The 20,730-nt window shown below is 43.8% G+C and overlaps 1 protein-coding gene across 1 annotated transcript in view; it reads left to right on the top strand.

The window, feature by feature from the left end:
- Positions 1 to 20,092, top strand: part of LOC310939702 (ankyrin-1-like) — a gene marked incomplete at its 5' end in the record, with an annotated part of 85,024 nt that extends 64,932 nt beyond the window's left edge. Inside the window, 15 exons of the mRNA XM_083904517.1 lie at positions 352 to 556; positions 691 to 787; positions 892 to 1,120; positions 1,198 to 1,326; positions 1,444 to 1,563; positions 1,654 to 1,738; positions 1,831 to 1,905; positions 2,133 to 2,264; positions 2,405 to 2,560; positions 7,512 to 8,157; positions 8,375 to 8,720; positions 11,569 to 11,652; positions 11,931 to 12,083; positions 14,777 to 14,875; positions 16,389 to 20,092. Coding sequence (XP_083760643.1) covers positions 352 to 556; positions 691 to 787; positions 892 to 1,120; positions 1,198 to 1,326; positions 1,444 to 1,563; positions 1,654 to 1,738; positions 1,831 to 1,905; positions 2,133 to 2,264; positions 2,405 to 2,560; positions 7,512 to 8,157; positions 8,375 to 8,720; positions 11,569 to 11,652; positions 11,931 to 12,083; positions 14,777 to 14,848 — 2,529 coding nt within the window. The 3' untranslated portion in view covers positions 14,849 to 14,875; positions 16,389 to 20,092. The remainder of the gene's footprint in view (positions 1 to 351; positions 557 to 690; positions 788 to 891; positions 1,121 to 1,197; positions 1,327 to 1,443; positions 1,564 to 1,653; positions 1,739 to 1,830; positions 1,906 to 2,132; positions 2,265 to 2,404; positions 2,561 to 7,511; positions 8,158 to 8,374; positions 8,721 to 11,568; positions 11,653 to 11,930; positions 12,084 to 14,776; positions 14,876 to 16,388) is intronic.
- Between the last annotated feature and the right edge of the window lie 638 nt (positions 20,093 to 20,730).

Raw genomic sequence — 20,730 nt, 5'->3', positions numbered from 1 at the left:
GCACATTGTTAAATTTCCTAATAAAACAAATGAATACGTCCCGCATCCAAGTTGTGTTGCTATTGTTTTTCCAAATACTGTATTGTTAAACAATTCACTGTGGCCTTTTCTCTCTCTTTCTCTCCCTGTTTGGTTGTCATCTCTGTGACCTCATTTTCCCTCATCCACATGCACTATTATCTCATTCATTATCCCAAATATCGTCTGGAAAAAAAACTCAATTTCCTGTTGATTTGTTTTCCTTTTCTTCTAATTTCCATTCTTTCTACTACATCATCAAAAACCGCGCCCGTGTTACGCTCCCCCCCCCCCACCCTTTTCCTTCCTCCCATCGTTTACGCTCAACCTCAGGCTCAGCCAGTTCCAGATGAACTGGTTGCAAAGCTGCTGGGTAACCAAGCAAACTTTAGCCCCGTGGTCACCGTGGAGCCACGGCGGCGCAAATTTCACCGACCCATCGGCCTGCGCATTCCCCTGCCGCCGTCCTGGAAGGAGAGCCCTCGAGACTCTGGGGAGGGTGACACCACCAGTCTGCGTCTGCTCTGCTCCGTCATAGGTACTGCATGGGGGTTGTGGGTGGTTGAGGAAGGGTTGGTTTTGAGGGGAGCAGCAAAGAAAGGTTGCTGATTTGCACACGTAGAAACGCTCAAACTAACCAATGTGACCTTTGCCCTTCTGCCTGATTCCCAGGAGGCACAGCACCAGCCCAGTGGGAGGACATCACCGGCACAACCAAGCTCATGTATGCTAACGACTGCGCCAGTTTCACGACCAACGTATCGGCACGGTGAGTTCAGTAATCAAGATGTCCTACTAGAAATCTATCAATCGGCTTTATTGCGATAATAAAAGCCCATTATTACGTTGAATTATTTATTTCCCCCTCGTCAGATTCTGGCTCGCAGACTGTCCCCGGACCGCCGAGGCCGTCTCCTTTTCCAACCTGCTCTACAGGGAGCTGTCGGCCGTTCCCTACATGGCCAAGTTTGTGGTGTTCGCCAAGATGAACGAGCTGCGCGAGGGCCGCCTGCGCTGCTACTGCATGACCGACGACAAGATGGACAAGACCCTGGAGCAACACGAGAACTTCACGGAGGTGGCTCGCAGCAGAGACATAGAGGTCTGTAAACCGCCGGTAAAAGACGCTATAAAGTCATTATCTGATATCTCGGCTCATGTCTGCGTCCTGTCTTGCAGGTGATGGAGGGAATGCCGCTTCACCTGGAATGTTCCGGAAATCTCCTGCCAGTGAGGAAAGCCACCCAGCAGCCTCGCTGCTTCAGCTTCCAGGCCTTTAGGGATAACCGCCTCCCGGTGTCTGTTAAGGTTGGAATTCTCCTCGGTTTAACACCACCACCACCACCACCACCACCTCTTTCTCCACTCTACATTCTGTATGTTTATATGTTCATTGTTTCCCCATTTGTGTCTTGTTCATGTAAGGTGAGAGACAGCAGTAAAGAGCCCACGGGATTCTTGTCTTTCCTGCGTAAGACCACCAAGTATGAGGACAGTCAGCACGTGCTCTGCAACCTCAACATTACGATGCCTCCGTGTATCAGGGTAAAGCCATGAAATTTAGCTCTTATTTACGCAAAAATACAAAAAGGCGTTCACGTCTGACGTCAGTGGTGGTTTGCTTGTCGCTGGCAGGTTGTGGGGAGTGAAGATCGGAGGAGAACTCTGACCCCGCTGGCATTAAGAGAACGATACAGTGCTCTAAATGAGCCCGCGATGGGTAAGAGTTTTCACACGCCCCCCAGTGACTCCTGTAATCCAAACATCACATTAAAAGATGTTAATATTTATTTTATACTCTGGTTTCTGCAGCGTCGATGAGTGCGATGGAGAGGACTGAGCTGAAAATGGCTGTGATCGCAGAACAGCTGGGACTGAGCTGGGCGGGTAATATTTCCGTCTCATCTGACTGACTGAATGCTGCAAACCATCTATGTTTACATTGTGTCTGCCTACTTCCTTGGTGTCTAAACAACATGGCCTCCAGCCATTCAAACAAATTATTATAGTTATATAGTTTTCCAGCCAAGAGTGTTTGCTATTTTGGCATTCTGGTTAGCTCTAACGTGAAGCAGTGTTCACTTCATCTCGATCTTCTCTGTCACACGTTTTAGAGTTGGCACGTGAGCTCCAGCTCAGTGTGGACGACATCAATAAGATCCGTGTGGAGAACCCAAACTCGCTGCTGGAGCAGAGCTCAGCTCTACTCAACCTGTGGGCCACTCGAGAGGGCAAGAGGGCCAAGAGTACGTACACTTCCTTCCCCCCCCTCCTTTTGAATCCATTTAAAGACAGACTGGTGTTGTTATTGAATTGCTGTTCGTTCTGGGAACCTTTTTTTCCCCCCTCCTTGTTTTGTGTCTCTGTCATATGTCCGTCTCTGCAGTGGAGAGCTTGTACGCGGCTCTGAAGAGCATCGACCGAATGGACATCGTAAGCATGTTGGAGGGACAGCCGCCGCAGCCTGCGAGACAAGGCGCCCGTGATCTCAGCAGGCGCCGGCACAACGACAGAGAGCACGTTTCCCCTGGTATGACCAATGGTAAGCTGCTTTTCCGGATCCCACAGTGCAGCCTGTGTCCCTGTGTCCCGCTTTTTTTTTCCCACAATAAACTCACATCCTCTTACACCCAATATCTCCTAAAGTGTAAGTGAAATTTGATCCCCTGTGATTTTCTCATCGTCTGTGTTGTTCGTATATATGTTCTCCGTGATGCTGTTGTGTATGAAAACTGCCGCAAACATTAAACTTTTGCAGGACTTTCCCTACAACAACACGCAGAGTGACTCAGGACACTCCTACTCTACTACATGTGCAACCTCTGTACAGTGTACAGAACCAAAAGCTAAGTTGGGAAATGCTTGGACCTCGATAGTGAAGAACATTTGCGCAAAACACTCTCTCACTCTAAATAGTATTAATACTAATATTGAGTAGTCGATCCATAAACTCTAATAAGTCTTCAGAAAATTCAGAAAAAACAACACCTTGTTATACATGATCACTCCATATACAGTAAATCATAATTGGGTTTCTTACCTCAGTCTTTTACTCCTTTTCCTCATGGTTTCCTTCACATGATGCATAGTCTACATCTTAATGACTCCATTTTCACCTCTGGATGGGTGTGACCCCCCCCCCCCCATCAATGAGTCGGTCCGCCAGGTGCCAGGTCCTCTCTGTGAAAACTGGAGCAACAGTCAGAGATGTAACAATGCATACACAGTTATGACCATGAGGGTCAAAGGGTAAAGACGGAAACATTCAGATCACGTTTGCAGTGAATCTGATGATAATCATGTATCTCTGTGTTGTCTCTCTATCTGTCTGTTAACCTGCCTCCCAAAGGCTGCTCCTGCTATGATGTTTACATAAAAAGAAATATGAGGTGACACTTAAACATAGATATATCTACGTAGTGTGAGGCCAAACCATATACAGAGTACAATTTTGGGATGTCCCAAATAAAAGATGACCAATGTAAAAGAATGTTGTACTGTGAGAAATCTTTAAACCACTGTTTTGACCAAAAAATAGCCTGTGAAAATTATCTGACAATGTTAGAAATTAAGTATGACCATGTCTCAGTGTGTGCTGTAACTACTACAGTTCTTCTTAATTAATAATAATAAGTCAACAACTGTTATCATTGCACTGGAGACATTCGGCCAAAAATGAGGTAAGACAAATGGTCAGATAAATAAATATATATATATTATAATAATAATCATCATAAAACATGAAAAATAAATTGGTATCAGTTCGTCTTATTAGGGAAATGTTATGAAACGTTATGAAATATCTAAATATAAAGCCACAACTAGCAGCTAGTTAGCTTGTCTTAACTTAGCATAGAGTCTGGCAACAGCTAGACGGGACCGTACCTATGTTCCCCGGGTCCTATGTTCCCCGCTTTGTATGTGACCGGGGAACATAGGACCCTTTCTCTAACCCTAACTCTAACCCTACCCTTTTTCAAAAAAAGGGTCCTATTTTCCCCTGTCACAGAAAAAGTGGACCTTTTTTGGGAAAAATGGGGAACATAGGTACGACCCCCAGCTGGGCTAGCTAAGACTGTTTGGTCAGTGTCTATATAGTTACAATACCAAGAAATAGGACCAGCACATAACATATATAAATATATTGTATATTTAATGACGTGTTGGTTGATCCGTTTCAAGTCTTCAGGCTTCGCTAACACTGCCCGCTAGCGTTAGCTTCATATTTAGCATGCTAGCAAACACTGGAGTGGTCGTGGTGACTTTTTTACACCACGTTTTTACAAGAGAACTTTTCACAATGGAAGAAACTCAAAATGTGTTTTTTCCCCCCAAATATTTCAGCTCATTAATGCAAAAGAAACGTAGTCATGTAGGAATAAACATCAGCCATTATTCTATCTATCTTTCTCTATTGTGTTTCTGTCTTCGCCTCTATACAGTTTGTCAAAACGATGTCTTTACAGCTTTGCTCAAGAATTTTGATTCATAGTGCTAGTGTACGACTGTAGGTAAGCACATTTCTAATAAGACCGAGAAAATATAAACTATACTAAATGGTAAAGGCACCTTCTTTTAGACTTTGGTGAGAGGACGTTTAAATGCTGTCTGCCTGTGGTTGCATGGGGAGTAGTTTGAGTCTCTCTAGAGCTAATGTTGGTGCACTGAATGACCTTTTGAGAGCCCTGTTTTCATTCCCTGTGAATCTGTCCCTCTCTCTGTGTTTCTCTGGACATGTCATCTGCAGCCTAGCCGCCCTATTCTTCCTCCTTCTCACTCCTCTCCGAAACTCTGATCTCATGCCGACCTCATGTTGACCTCTGAACCACATCTTTGCCTCCTTTTTTTTTGCGACTAGTTGTGCATCTTCTTTATGTTTTGGAATTCTTGAAAAAAACAAACCCCCCCCCACACACCTTTTTTGAGTGTCCACTCTGTGACTGACACACCTCACACACCGGCTGTGTACGCAGCACCCACTGGGAGGGGGGAGGTGACCCTTGCTGTCTCTCACTGTTTCTGTGTTCATCGCCCTATTTCATCAACCCTCTTTCTGTCCTGCTGCCGACTCCTTTCCTCGTGTCCCACTCTGTCCTCTTCCCTCGCTCTCCATCCTGTCTCCCACTTTCCCCCTCTGTCTGACTGCATGTGCACGTATGGCTGAGTTCCATCGCTCATTTAACCCTCTGTTTTGCATGAGGAATAATAACACTGGCTTGTTGGAGATGACAACTCACAGACTGCACCTGATTCTGCTCGACTGAAAGACGTGGTTTTTGCATGGCATGCATATCAATAATGACCAGTTTTTTATGGGAGGATTTAGTTTTTCTTTCAATGCCACAAACTTTTTTTTTTGTGTGTGAGACACTGTGATTGTGCTCTGTCCATGTGTGAATGTCGCAGTCGTTCTGTGTGTCTCTAATTCTGTGTATAAACTCAGTCCATCTGATGAGTTATTTGAAACCTATGTGTTGATTGTCCTTGTGAGTGTTGTACAGGGGTCAGTTTGATGCTGTTCCTCCTCTTATTGTAAACGTGCTTATTGTTTGATGTGAAACTCATCAATCGGTCTCTGTGTTTGCGTCTTAATTTGTTTTCCTTATGTGTTTGGGCAAAACCTTTATTTACTTTATGTGTTTTTTTGTTTTTTTTTACGTGAGCTTCGCTGCTTTGTTGTTCTGTATTATGTCTTTCTCGTGTCCCACAATGACACATGCATTTTTCATATTCCACACTAAATTCCTCTCTTTCACCTCTTTTGTCATTGAGAAACAAGTCTGACATATTACAGAATCGTTCAGTGATAATTAAAAGATTGCTCAGACAACTGCAGTTGACTTAAAACTCACTGTTTTAATATTATAATTATTATAACTAATGCTTTAACTGGATTTGCTGCAGCGTATATTACCCCTAGTGTCAGGCGTTTATGAATGGTAAAAAAGGAACGTGAAGAATGTGTTACAGCTTTGCACAGTGTTGTGTAGGTTAACAATGTCTATGAACAAATGACAGTGGTTGAGAGGCTGAAGAGGAACTAGGACAAGAGGTCATATCACAAATATCTCCTGCACTCTCAGCAATACCCAACAGCAGTAATGCCAAACACGAGTCAGGTTACACCCTCCACAGCTCTGCACCGTTTGTACACATACAGTCTCTGTCTGTCTGTCTGTCTGTCTGTCTGTCTGTCTGTCTGTCTCATGCACACATGCACGGAGGGGGGGGGGGGGGGGGTTCAACTCTGCTTACCGCACTTGATCTGCATAGTACACCTCTCTCATCTCCATTGCCATCATTTTATACATAAATCAACAGTGCAAATAGTGCAGTGAGACACTAGTTAAATTGTGCCGTGTGACATTGTGCTTTATCATGCCATGTCTGCCTTTACAAAGAAGAAGCTGTACACACAAACATGTGCCATGTAGGAGTGACCTGAGTCCGCCGCACATTTACTGTACACCATGGTCGTTTTTGTGAATTGGTTTTTGAGGCAGTAACAGTGTGGCTATGACAACAGACCAATCAAGGCGAATGTATATGTTTTGTTTGCAGCAGTTCTATCAATGTATGTTAATACACTCAGTTGGCAGTTTATGAGGTACACCTAATGAATAATAATTATTCAATAACTCATTCATCTGAATACATATGTAGCACATACAATACAGCACCCCTCTGGAATGATGTTGTTGTTGTACCTGATAGACTGCCACCTAAGTGTACTTGTGTAATACAGTGTTGAATGCATAATAATAAATGTACAGTATGTGTCAAAATAAGATTGAGCAGCTGTGTGTACTGAGCTGTTGTGTGCGTGGGAACGTGTGTGTGTGTGTGTGTGACGAGAGAATGAGATTTGCCTGCATGCATGCTACCCAGCCTGGCAACGATAATAACATGCCTGTTCTCGAGTGGATCTGAATGCATGCATACTGTATGTGCGCGTGAGTGACGGTACGAGTGAGGGAGCGTGTTTTCTGGCATGTGTACGTGCGACAGGTTGTGTGTCACTGTTGGACAGGCGTGTCTCGCAGCCCCCAGGTTGGGGGGGGGGGGGGGGGGCAGATGCAGTAATCCCTGTCCGTCTCCCTGCAGGTGGCAGCCAGCAGAGCAGCATCAGTCACTGCTGGGTTCGAAACTCGGTCTCTCAGTCCATCTGGCTGTGCCTGCTGCTGCTGCTGCCACTGCTGCTCCCACCGTCGGCGCTGACTGATCGAGCTTGACGCCCCCCTTTTCTAAAAGTTGCCCTTGCTCTTTTGTCCAAAGCTCCTTGCACCTTTATTGCAGCTCATATTGTCTTGGCCCTACCCTCTCTTCCTCCCCCATTCTTCTCCCATTTGTCCCTTCAGCCTCTACTCCTTCCCTAGATGCCCAGCTCTGGGCAGGGGTACTTACCCCCTCCCAGGGTCCAGGTGCTGTAGGGGTGAGGCGGGGAGCGAGGTAGGGGGCCGGGTGTCAGTGTGCCTCTCTCTGTCTCGCTCCAGGTTATGGGCTCGCGCAGGAAGAGCTTCTATCACCGGCCTCCATGCAGTACAGTCTGCCCTCACCGCTGGGCGCTGAGCCTTACTGGCAGGAAGTCTCCAGTCTCGACTGTGCACCCATTGCCACCACAGAAGAAGACACCCTCATGGAGATGTCTGACGTGCAGGTGTGGCCCTCGGGCAATAGTCCCTCCCTGGTGCCCGTGGAGGACTCCTCGCTGGAGTGCAGCAATGCTGATGATTCGGAGGGTCTGCTGGGCCTACCGTACGGAAGTCTGGGTCGACCAGCCAGTCAGGCCAGTGCAGCCAGCGGAGGGGGTGGGGTGCTCAGTGGCTCCATTGAGCTGCCCGAAGATGATTCGGAGATGGGCGTTGACTCGCTCAGCACTGCCACGCCAGCCTCGCTTGGGGGCACCATCGCTGGGATCAATGTTAACGGGCTGAACAATGGTCAGGGGTCAGAGGCGGGCTCTGAGGTCTCGGCAGTCACCAGTGCAACTGGTGGTGGAGGAGCTGGAGGAGGAAGAGGAGGAGGAGGAGGGACAGGCTCAGACGAAGGGCATTCTCTTGTTACAGGACAGCAAAGGGTGTATGCTCGGCTGAGTGAGTCACCTGGTCTGAGCTGTGTTCCCGATCGAAATGGAGACAGGTGAGTACGAACGCTGGCTGCCTCTCGGGTAACCAAAGTCATGCAAAGTTACAATTCTGTTCTTATATTCTATTTAACTTTATCACATGCCATCAACTGGAGTTGCTCTTGACAATTCCATGATGAGAGATCAGTAACCAAAGCTATGCATGATGTTTAACTCGTAAATGTACACAGTGCACGTGCCACTTCCTTATTGAACATTGTCTCATTCCAGGTCAGGTAATGGTGGAAACAGTGGTGGAGGCTCTTTCCTTTCCTACCTGCAGGAGCAAACAGGCCCTCAGTGGATGCCTGTCACTGACCCTACTCAGGCCTGGGTGGGCAGTCAGTCCAAGCCCAGGCAGGCCATGGACTCCATGATGTCGTCGGTACGCAACGCTGTCGACGGAGACCAGTCGCACATGTCACCAGAGGCCTTGCTTCAGCCTGTGAGGGACATGGGGCACTCGGAGATCTTATGCGGGCACTTCAGAGGTACCCAACCGTTTGAGAAAGGCTTGGGCTTCCCACACAGAGTACCAGAGCTGCGGGCCTGGGACGATGTGCGTCTGAAGGGCCAGGTGAGTGTACTGTTCCTACTGTGCAAAGTAAAAAAAAAAAAATGGAATGCTGGGAAGTGTGGTGTATTTTGGCTGAATCTACATTATTCCATTATTTTTAAATGCATACATTCTTCACCAAATACATCAAAAATCAACAACGTCCTGGCTTTTAAGGGTTAAAATTCAGTCTGGAAGGGCATTCATTTCCTTAATGGATACCATCGACCATGAGGTCATGTAACGTTTACTTTCAGTTTCACCTCATTGTTAGTGTCTTCACAGAAACCCATGCTCTTATTGTCCACTATTGCTGTGTCTCATTAGGAGTGAAACTAGGCAAACAATTGCAAAGGAGAGAATCAACTTCCTGTTTAATCCAACACACGCAAATGCCCAGTGCACCTGAATGGTCACATGATGAAGGCATGATGAGGGCACCCATGGACATAATGCATTCCCTAGCCCCTTAACCTAACCTTAACCATCATAACTAAATGCCTAACCCTAACCTTTAACCTTTACCTAACATAAACCCAGTTCTATCCCTACCTCAAAAACCAAGATTTAACCCTCAAAAAGCCCTTTAAAGTTCTAAAGACCTCACTAAATATCCACACAGGGTCAAAGTGGCCTCATAAAGATAGGTTACATGTAGACACACACACACACAGTCTACGGCCCAACATGGGCACAAACGACATGTTCAGCCAAAAATAGCAAACCCTCTCAAGTTACATGATCCATTCCCACCTCAGTCATTTGCACGTCTAAGCTTTTTGGGACAACACACACACATCACGCTGTAAAAGACCTACTTATAAAATAGAAGGTTGTGTTTTGCGCTTTTGCGAGCTTGATAATGGCTTTATATCTTTTTTGAATCATAGAGACAGTTTGAAAGATCACTTTGTTTTTATTTGAATGCAATGCAGGCCGTAAAGTTGTGTTTGCATACGGTTGTAAATGGTTTTTATAGACATTCACCGACCAGTGTGTGTACAGTAAAGACAAATATTAAAAGCAGTGCATGAGGACATGCTTTAATGACAGTATACAGAGGGACAGTGGAGCAGCCAGAGGTATTTAAAGCCCACAGGTCACATGGTCAGAAAGAGGGAGAGGTGCGAATAGAAAGCTCCCAAGGTTGCTTTTGCCTTGATTTGTCATTGACTGGATACTCCTGAAGAAGAGGGAATAGAGAACAGAGGAAAGGGCCCACATCCCCAGGAAGCTGGAGCACAGATATGAACTTAAAGATTCCAAATTTATTTTGACTGATCCAGTGTCAAAAGGCAGAGGTCTTGCAGCTGTCACCCTCTCTCTACGCCGAGAGAGGAGCTGAGTTGAAGCCGGAGTGAGTGTCGCGTTGTCTCGTGCAGGCTGCGTTGATTTGTGGGGAACCTCTGTGGGGCGATGTGGGCCCTGGTGACCGAGCTCCTCTTCAGCTTTGTGCTGCTGGCTTTCCTGGTCATCAGCTGTCAGAATGTGCTTCACATAGCCAGCGGCTCGGTGCGGTCCGTGCTCACCTACATTCACTGTCAGTTGGACCGAGAGCTCGGTGAGGTGGAGGGAGTGGCCGACGAGGAGGAGAACGTCACCACCAGGGTGGTCCGCCGCAGAGTCATCCTCAAGGTACGAAGAGAGAGAGGGACAGAGGAGAGGCTAGATGATACGTAGAGACAGAATTCACAGGCAGTAGTGAAAGGGAGGATGACTGTTTTGGTGAAAAGTTGAAAGATGTGATAGATGAGGAAATACATGAGGAGAGAGTCAAATCAGTTTGTCTCCAGAGGCGATTCTAGAGTCTGTAGGGGCCCTAAGCAAAAATTCCCAGGGGGCCCTTCCAACCAGTGTTCATCACCATTATGTTGTAAATAATCTGACACCAACGAAAAATGTATGAGTTCAAAATGTTCTTTTTTTTTTCCGAAATGAATGAAAGAACATGGAAAAACCTTGTAATTAAAATGTATGTGAAAATATAAATGTAAAGAACAATAAAATACTGTAAATAGCTTTTAAAAAACTATATAAACTTAGTAAAAAAAAATACATTACATTGTAATGAACCCACATTATAAAACAATATAAATATATAGAACAATAAAATACTGTAAATAACTGAAAAAAACATATAAACTGAGTAAAAAAGATATGGATTACACTGTAAATAATCCTCTTCATTTTCCAACTTGCAGAACAATAACTTCACACAGGTTAACATGAGGTGGGGCCCCTTTAGGGAGGTTTCCTACTGTCATTGCAAATCGCCTATTGTTTTTTAAGGGGGACTGGGATGCGACTAATCACTGCACATTTCAGTAAAAAACAGCCCTCAGGCTCCGAGTGTTGGGGGGGCCCCCTATCAGCTCGGGGCCCCAAGCAGTTGCCTGCCTTGCCTGTTCACAAGCTGCGCCTCTGTTTGTCTCAACAAGGCAGGTGTATATATATATATATATGTATATATTTTGCTTCCTATGACTGAGTTTTAGTCACAAGTTTAGCTGACTCTTGCTCACTTCACCGGCTGCACTGCAAGAATTTCTTTGAGCTTAAAAATAGCTGCGTCGACGCACTCGCTGCAAATCATTGTGGGCTGTTGTCGTGAACTTCATGAACCGTGATTGCAAAGTATCAGCTACAAAACAGTTGGAACTGGCATTACTTCCCTTCACCCCTCACCTGCTTCTCTGAGTTTCTAATCAGTGGATGCATTCATGGCTGTTTTAATCTGCCGTAGATCCATAAATCACAAAGTGCTTGTTTGCTTTCCTCCGGCAGAGGTCCAGCATAATCAAGAGGAGATAAGTGTATTTATGGTTTATTCGGAAAAATAAAACTAAAGTTGGCAAAATGGTTTCCGCAGGGCGATGAGGCTGAAGATCTTCCTGGGGAGCAAGTAAGCGAGGAACAGTTCACGGATGAACACGGAAACATCGTCACAAAAAAGGTGAGTCGTTTAAAAACAACGTATTCTTACTGTAAAGTGGGGTCCACTCGTTGTCAGTGTCACAGTAGCCTCACACCTTCTCTTCCCACAATGATTATTAAGTGAATAATCATTATGTTAAGTGCTTCATCACATACACCTTTTACACTGTGGATTTATTTTGTTTAGATTAGAAGATTAGAGAAATGACATAAAGAGTTTCTTTTCACTGTCCCACTCTGTTTTCACCCATCACTCTCTCCCACCCTCCTGTCTGTGGTCGTGTGTGTATGTGACAGATTGTGCGTAAGGTTGTGCGCAGAGGGAAGGGTTCAGGTGAAGAGGGGGTTCAGGAGGTGTGCATGGAGGGTTCTCTGCAGGACGCCAATGAGCTGGATGTTGATGCTGAGCAGTTCATGAGCTACGCCATCCTGGGCCGCGACAGCAGCAAGGTGGGATTCTGATCTGCAGGCAGCTCACTGTCAGCCTCACCCCGAGGCCTCTGTTGTTAAGATGCTCCTTGTGTCGGGTTAAAACCATGTAGCGGCTACTTCATATTGAAAAGGGAAATGTGTGCTGCAGTATGCTTACTAGTGTCATGTCATCATGGTTTCCCTCAGCAGTCCTTCAGTAGCTTAACCTGCATGAGCTTCAGTAAGAAGTAGACTGGGAGCATAGTTTTGGTGCTTTTCCACTATACAGTTGTAGCACGGCTCTGTTCGGGTTGTTTTCCATTACTATAGTACCACCTCAACGTGGCTTGAGTCATCGTACCGTGGCTGCACTTTTATATTGTACGTGACTAGTGCAAAGAGCAAAGCGGGTTGTTTTCAGTGAACTGGATCATTAGAATCAGTTAATTAAAAATGCTAGTTCAGTATTTCCGGCATTACCGGAGCACAGACTCCAGACAGTCACTGAACTGAAATGCGGCTAAACAGGTTGCCATTTGGCTCACTATCGCCACCTTTTGGCACACACTCAGAATAAAAATATATCCTTGCTAAATGTTGCAGATTAACACGTGTTTTTGTGGATCATTGTTTGGTTAGATTTGATTTGATCAGTGGCCAGCAGTCTGTCAATGTCACGTTTTAGTATGGGCATCAGCTCGCTTGGAACCTCACCAGAGCAGGTACTAAAAAAGGTACTATCGCTAATGGAAAAGCAAAATAAAACAGCCCCACGCCGTGCCAAGCCGTGCTACAACTGTATGTTGGAAAAGTGCCATTTGTTTGTTATAAGGCGCTGACTTTAAAATCTTATTCCTACAACTTTTAGCTCACTTTGTTCACATTTTACTCACCCATGAATCCAATGGGCGTTGATGTGGGGGTGTGGCTTTGTTAGCTTAGGCTACGCTAACGGTAGGCACACACGAACGCAGTGGAGGCAGCAATGAAAACACTTCTTTAACGTTAAACGTAGGTGTGTCAAGTGGGTCGGTCGCTTCACTTTGCTTGCATTACACTTTGACAAATGTTTGACTTAAAGTGGCGCCGCGAGCGGCAGCCAATCGAGTCACGATTATTACAGGTGCTAGCCAATCAAATCATTTAGCTTAAACGCTACACAGACCAAACAGAGCTTCGGAAAAGGTTGTTCTTCCAGTTCTCAATGGTTGTGATTTCAACAATGGCAGATGTCTCCTTCCCTTTAACACCAACATTAGCAACTTTTGCTACGTAGTTAGCCAGTTAGCCTCACTGCTCTGCTAATCTCCGATCGCTACCTACATTTAGACTAGGTTTTACCATTTAGATTTTTGATAGTTCTTTCTCTACATATGAAAGAGTAATATATATATATATAAGACCTGTATTATATGACATGATAAAGGGGCTAATGCAGGGGTGTCAAACTCATTTTCACTGAGGGCCACGTCAGCATAATGGTTCCCCTCAAAGGGCCAGATGTGACTGTCACACAGAATAAATGTAACTAAATATAATGTAAAATAAAGGTAACTACTCCGTAACGTATTGCTGAATAACTTCCGATATTTATTACTTCAATTTCACTCGTCGCATGATGCACATACAATGATACACTGCGATCTAGTGGCGGTGCCATCGCTTTGCGGGTAACGCAATAGCCATGAATTGTGGGAAATGTAGTTTATGGTCAACGCACGCCTTAAAGCAGCATGGACCTATTTTAACACTGATTTTTATGATCAACGAATCACTCGCGGGCCACATAAAATGACTTGGCGGGCCACATCTGGCCCACGGGCCTTGAGTTTGACACATGTGGGCTAATGTTAACAAAGTGAGCTATTAGTCAAAAAAAAAAAGTAGTAGGCTAAGCTATAAAACTGTAACCAATTGTTCAGTTGTGTTTCATTATGTGTTGGTCCTCGATCACCACAGAGGATTGTGCAAAGTTGTTTGTTTGTCTGATTTCTGTAACATGAAGGTTTCATACAAATACGAGCACCATGTTTATCGACCGTGTTCTAGAGGCAACAGACGAGGCCCCGTCGCTGTTATTGCTCACAGTGACATCATTTCAGTCGTCAACTAAGCTGCTCTTACATATCATATGTTTTTTTTTTTCCTACGCATTCATGACTGAATTAACTGACTGTGGCCTGTGGTTATATTTTCCCCATTTTCTCTCCACCAGTTATCCACACTTTTCTGTCTTTTTTTTGTTTGTTTTGCCTTCATTAAAAGTTATAGTCCTTCACCTGTGACTGTGTGCTGTGTCACTTAAACCTGCAAGAGCTGCATCGAGTATTATTTACAGTCATTCATTGGTTTTGTTTTGACTGCCAGGACATAAATCTCCTTGAAATTAGTCTTAACCATATCCATTTTTTAAGATCAACATCTTATATTCAGCTGCCATCCATCACCTCTGTCCTGCCTTGACTGTTTTTTACATAATTTCCTTCTTTTCTCCCTTCTTTCCTCTCCCCGTCACATATATGTTCCTCACATTTATTTCTCTGTACTTCCTGTCTTCCCCTCCTCCGCATCTTTCTCCCCTTCACATCTTTCCTGCTTCTGTCCTTTCTCTTTTATTTAACTCTCCCTTGACTAACCCCCCCCTCAATCGCTCCTTCCTTCTCTTTCCTGCCACCTCCTCTCAACCCTCACCCTTTTTCTGCCGCCAACTCCCCTTTTCCCCCCTGATGTAGCCCGATACTGTGGATGTGAAGAAAGGTGCTCAGATAGTGAAATGTGCCAGTCTGCGGAGAGTTAAGCAGTGAGGCAGACTGAGCGCTGCGTCCCCTCAGGTACGGGACTGACCCACAGTGCATCGTCTGACCTGCGGGCTAGACCATTTAATCCAGCCTCTCCGGGTTAAATGCATCTGAATGCACCTTTAATCCAGTACTAATGATATGTTATGTGAGACTGGCACAGCAACAATTACAATTAATGAACTTATTTGATAAATTAATATCTATAATAATTAATAATAATAATAAAAAAAAAATCATCCCTATCACTCTTTCTTATCTCTTGCAAATGATTATCATCAGCAAATCCGAAAAAAACAACCACCTTACTTGACTAACATTTATTCATAAACAATTATTCATACTCATAAAAGATAGTTTAATAATAGATCATTATGTATCTTTTTTCTTTATATCTGACAGACTGTCAGTCAGTGTTAATGTATGTGATATGAACAGATATTTATTTATATTTATAAATATAATTTAAGGATGCTAGTCTTTAGGTAAGCACTTACTTTGTTATTTGTCAATAGCAAAATAACTGATTATTGTAAGAGTTTAGAATTCTGTTTGCTCAAAATAAACAATTCTTGGATTATCGTGTTTTTGTACATTCATTCATTAATAAGATTCCAATATTCACATATAATTCCATACACACTAAGCACGTTAGATGCCAGTGGATTTCTACAGTTACAGATAAATGTTGTTGTCAGGAGCTGGAAAATAGTTGGCACTCAGTAAATAAACAAAAGGCCAGTCAAGAAAGGTCATCGCTGCAAAACTGTGTGTGTGTGTGTGTGTGTGTGTGTGTGTGTGTGTGTGTGTACTTGTATTTATATCTTTGTGAGGTCCAAAATACATATAAACCTATCTCTGTGGGGACATTTATGTGTGGGACACACAACTTCAGGGTTAAGACCTGGTTTTAGGGTTAGAGTCAGAATTGGCTTAAGGTTAGACACTGAGTTGTGATGGTTAAAGTTGGTGTAACCGTGTAGGGAACGCATTATGTCAACGATATGACCTCACTAAGATATTTAAAAACAAGTGTGTGCGAGTGTGTGTACTTGTATTTATATCTTTGTGAGATCCAAAAAAAACATTTTGTGTGCGGCCTATAACTTTAAAGGGCTTTTTTAGGGTTAAGACCTGGTTTTAGGGATAAGGTTACGTTTAGGGTAAGGGGTTAGGGAATGCATTATGTCAATGATGTGTCCTCACTAAGATATTTAAACACAAGTTTGTGTGTGCGTGTTTGTGTAACTTGCCCTTTCCAAAATAAAAGGCCTTGACATCCCTGTGATTACTTATATCTCCAGTGACTCACTTCTGAACATTAAACCATTTTGCTTGGATGCTTTCGCAGAACTAACTGTTAAAAATAAGACAAAAATGATTAAGGAGATGGACATTCTTAGCCCAGGTCCCTTTTTAAAGAATGGTTTGTCTCGTGTAAAAAAAAATACCTTCACCAAATGACCGCATGTCTGCCGTGTGTGTGCGACAGTTTTGCTGTGATTTTGCGCTGACTCTGCGTTTTTTTTCCTGTTTCTCTCTCCAGAGTTCTCCGCAGGATTCGACCCCGTCACCGAAACCATCCTATATGGACACATGACCAGAAGCAACTCATAAGGAGGAGGAAGAACACGTAAAAAAAGAAAAGAGAAAAAAACGAACAGCTACAACTTAATGACAACCACGGGCGGCTAAGCCGGCTATCAGCACGCACCAGAAGAGAAAGGGATATGGATTTACTTGTAGTTTTTATTACTTTTTTTTAAAGAAAACATGGGGAAAAACATATATATATATAAATATATATATATACATATATATATATAAAATAACTAGGCTAGAAGCATGATTTCATATAAAACAAAAACCCAACACAAAAAAAACTAGCAACCAAAACGTGCTTCCTGTTTATCTGTATCAGCATGAGTGACTGCTGCCGCATGGCCTGTCTTTAACTACAAATACCGAGGGAATGCAGGGGGGGCGGGTTCAAGGGGCGGGTTCAAGGGGCGGGGAGGAGACACCGCTGTATGGGACAGGCATGCACTGTAAGGTTCGGCCAATCGCCGGCCACTTTTCTAAACCGACAGGGGAAAATGTACCTGTGAAACATGAAAAAAAAAAATATATATATATATATCGAGGATTACATAATCTCTAGGCAACATGTTACCCCCCCTCCACCCCGCCCCCGTTCCCGTCCCCGCCTTTACAACCTGCCCACATTCTTCAAAGCGTCACAGACTTGTTTTGAATCCGTTCCAGTGCTCTCAAAGTCCAGTAAAAGCTACAAAACATCACCCGATAACATTGGTGTTGTACATATAATAGTGTACATGCACTGAAAATGCTCTATACGTGACCGTGTTACATGTGTTGTCGATGTAACATTAAGATCCCCCAAGCGACACCACTGATGCTGCTGTTTCAGGTTACACAAGAAACCCCCCCCCACCCCTCCCTCCCCGTTTGGTTCATTTGGTCTGAACCGATGTATTATTCTATATATTATCTCGAGATCTTTGTGGGGGTACAAGAAACATGCAAACTGTCGTGTGTGTCTCTGCCTGTTTTTAGCATCAGATTTCCGTGTGTCCGTCCAGCTGTCTGTTTCTCCGTGCTTCCGTCATTTGCTTTTAGACGTGTAAAAGTGGAGAGGGTACGGCTTTTTACGAGTACGACGAACCTGTCTCGAGATAAAACGCTATATGGCAGATTAGCCCACTCTGCCATCCTAATCCTCCACCTTTTCATCCACAGTCTGCGGTAATCCGATGTCTGTGTTTAATCCCAACGCCTCTCATCGCTCCATCCATGTTGTTACCGCCCTACCTCCACCTCTGACCCCCTCCAACCCCCCTTCAGTCAGCCTCTCAGAGTAGATGTAGCAGTCCTGTCCACCTCCAAAACCACAGGTACCAGGACACAAATTCAGCTTCGTAGCAGTGTCTCTATATCCTCTTTGTGCAGTATCTGATGCCACCGCCCAGTGGGGGGTGCACCCATAGACCATCTCACCACCACCACCACCACCACAGAGTGTCACTTGATAGTGGGTGAAGTGGCTGAAAAAAATGCTGGTAATAATGTAGCACTGGAAGAAAACAGAGAGACAGCTGGAGAAAGGAGGAATGTTGTGTTTCGCGGGTCAAGGACGTGTTGAGCTTTGATGTTTTGTCTCCTTGGTAACTCTTGGTTAAAGTTGTAGCAAAAGGCAGTCGGTCACCAATCACTGTGATGAGAAACTGTAATACTGACCCCGCAACTGTGAGCCTCCCTGAAGTGTGTCTCTCGTCTCACTCCTTTCTTCTCCCCCCCACCTCCCCCTACGTCGCATCTTTTGTGTTTTTGTTTTTTACTTTGTCACGTCTTAACTGTTCTTCAAACAGAAGCAATAACTGCTTTACAAAAGTTACGCTCGTTTTTGTGAGTTAGTGTGGCCCGAGTGTGTTTTCGTGTGACGGGAGCGGGGGGTTTGGGATCATAGTTCATGTTCTTCCCGAAGCTTCAGATCTGATTTCACACAGGTTTGAGCCTCACTTACACTCAGAAATGATGTCAGCACATTAGCATCCCATATTTGACCACCTTTTGGAATAAGGAAACGTACGTTTTTGAGTTTGGTCTCCCATCTGTGGTGTGGTTTTAAAAATCACATTCATATGCACCTTGAAATAAATCTTATAGGGCGTGTGTGTGTGTGTGTGTGTGTGTGTGTGTGTGTGTGTGTGTGTGTGTGTGTGATTTTACTATCATGTATTCAGTCCTGGATCATGGGACATGTCAATCGTTGTGATAATATCACAGAAAAAGCTATATTGCAAATGAACAAAGAGCAGCAGCTCTCACGGTATATACACATGTAACTCACGTCTGTCTTTTTTTTTGGAAAATGAAAACTTAATTTACCTCAAAAAGCAGAAAACCATCTCACGCACTGAATGACATGTTGTATGTTTAAGTCACCAAAACTTTTGCAATAAGCACCCTGTCGATAAGCGTTGAGTTTTTCCGGCTCCGCGGCCAGAGACGATGAATGTAAAGTCTTGGTAAAACTGTACGTCTCGTTCTAAGGTTGTGTTGGCGTTGTACTTTTAGTAGATCATAGGCTGTTTCACTCGCTATCTGCTCTTGATCGTGCCATTTTGCGTTGTCATTTCATAACAAACAGACAGTAGATGTGACAAATATCCAGTATTATTTCTATTATATTGCTATTTTTTTAAGAGTCATAAAAAACGGTTGGATGTCAGTACTGTTTTGACATAATTGCCCCACGTGTCATATGGTTTTGCTCTCTTAAGGGCTCATGATTATGAGACAGGCTTGCATTTGAAGGTTTGCTGATGAAAGGGGCCTGTTTTATAAATCCACTGCTGATGTCAGGAGGTGTGGGGACGGGAGGGGAGGGGAGGGGAGGGGAGCTCTGCACGGTGAAAAGACAGACGAGGGGATAGGGAAGCACTTTGAGGCTGTATGGAATGAGGCGCGGTCGCTCTTTGGACAAGACAACAAGGCATTTTTACTCAGCACACAGCCCCACGCTCAACGCCGAGGCCACTTTGAGGAATCCGAAGTGCAAGCAGACAGACGGAGCGCTTCCACGACAAAACACACAAACAAACAAAGTGGCGAGCTCTGCTCTGAGGGAACTGCTGAGTCGACGCCATTGCACCACGTCCATGCAAAAATATTAACTGTTGCAAAAGACTAGAGAACACATGTATATTCCTTTAGAATGGATTGAAGACATTATTAACGCAATAGCATATTACTCAATACTAAGGAATGCAACTGCGTACATGCACAGAAAAATGTTTTTAACATAAAAGGATATATATATATATACACATATATATGCACATATGTGTGTATGTATATGAGAAATATATTAAAAAGTATATATATTTACTTAGAATGCTATGCACCCTTACTTGTCAAATGGGATTCTAGTTATGTTATGGATGTACTTTTAGCATCATACAGCTGTAGCTACCAAGAGACTGTTGAGCTCTGAGTAATGCCTGCAAACCAAGGGATACAATTGGGTTCTTGTGGGTATTTTAACCTGATTTTTGGTTTTTGTTGTTTTTGTTGTTTTTTTTTTCTTCTTTTTTTAAATGTTATGGAGAGTCGAACATGAATTTAAAATACACATGTAAGAGCCTTTTAATCCCAATCAAATCTGAGGACATCTATTGACAATTTACTCTGTACACCAGCTCAACATTTACAAAAATTAATAAAGAAATGAAATGTCCTTGTGTATAGTGTGTGTATACTTTTGTATTACACTTTAAATCCACGTGCATCCAACTATTGATGATCATATTGTACTTTATTTATAGTTTTGTTCATCCTTTAAAAAAAACTTCAACAAAAAAAAAATGATTCAACCAATTCCAAAGAAGGGACAAGACAGACAGCAGCACAGATTAAAAATACATTTACAGACAGGAAAGAACACAGAAAATAAACATTTGCACAAGTGCAGAATTGCCCAAGGCCTTAAACAATGGCGCCACCAGGTGGGGACCAAGGGGGATGCAGCATCAACCCAGGGTAACTTGTCATAGCTGTTCCCACCTTACAGTATGGAAAAATTTACCCCTTCAAAATAAAACTGCCCCCACTATGGAACATTTTAAATAACCTTTAAAGACCCACCTCTTCTTTGGTGGGCCTTTAAAAAAAAAACAAAAAAACTCATGATGTGTTTTAACTGTGTTTTATGTTCTTATGTTGCACCCTTTACCCTGTTAAGGTCAACCCTGGTTGTTTTGAATTGTACTCTAGAAAAGAAGAAAACTAGTTATTCCTCAGTAATGGAGCAAACAGGAAATCAAAAAATGATACAATAACACACTGTACATCTGTAATAAAAACAC

This window comes from Microchirus variegatus (genome assembly GCF_963457635.1).
Source record: "Microchirus variegatus genome assembly, chromosome: 18".
Lineage (NCBI taxonomy): Eukaryota > Metazoa > Chordata > Actinopteri > Pleuronectiformes > Soleidae > Microchirus > Microchirus variegatus.
The sequence above is the reverse complement of the archived record's forward strand: the minus strand, read 5'-3'. Positions and strand labels throughout refer to the sequence as shown.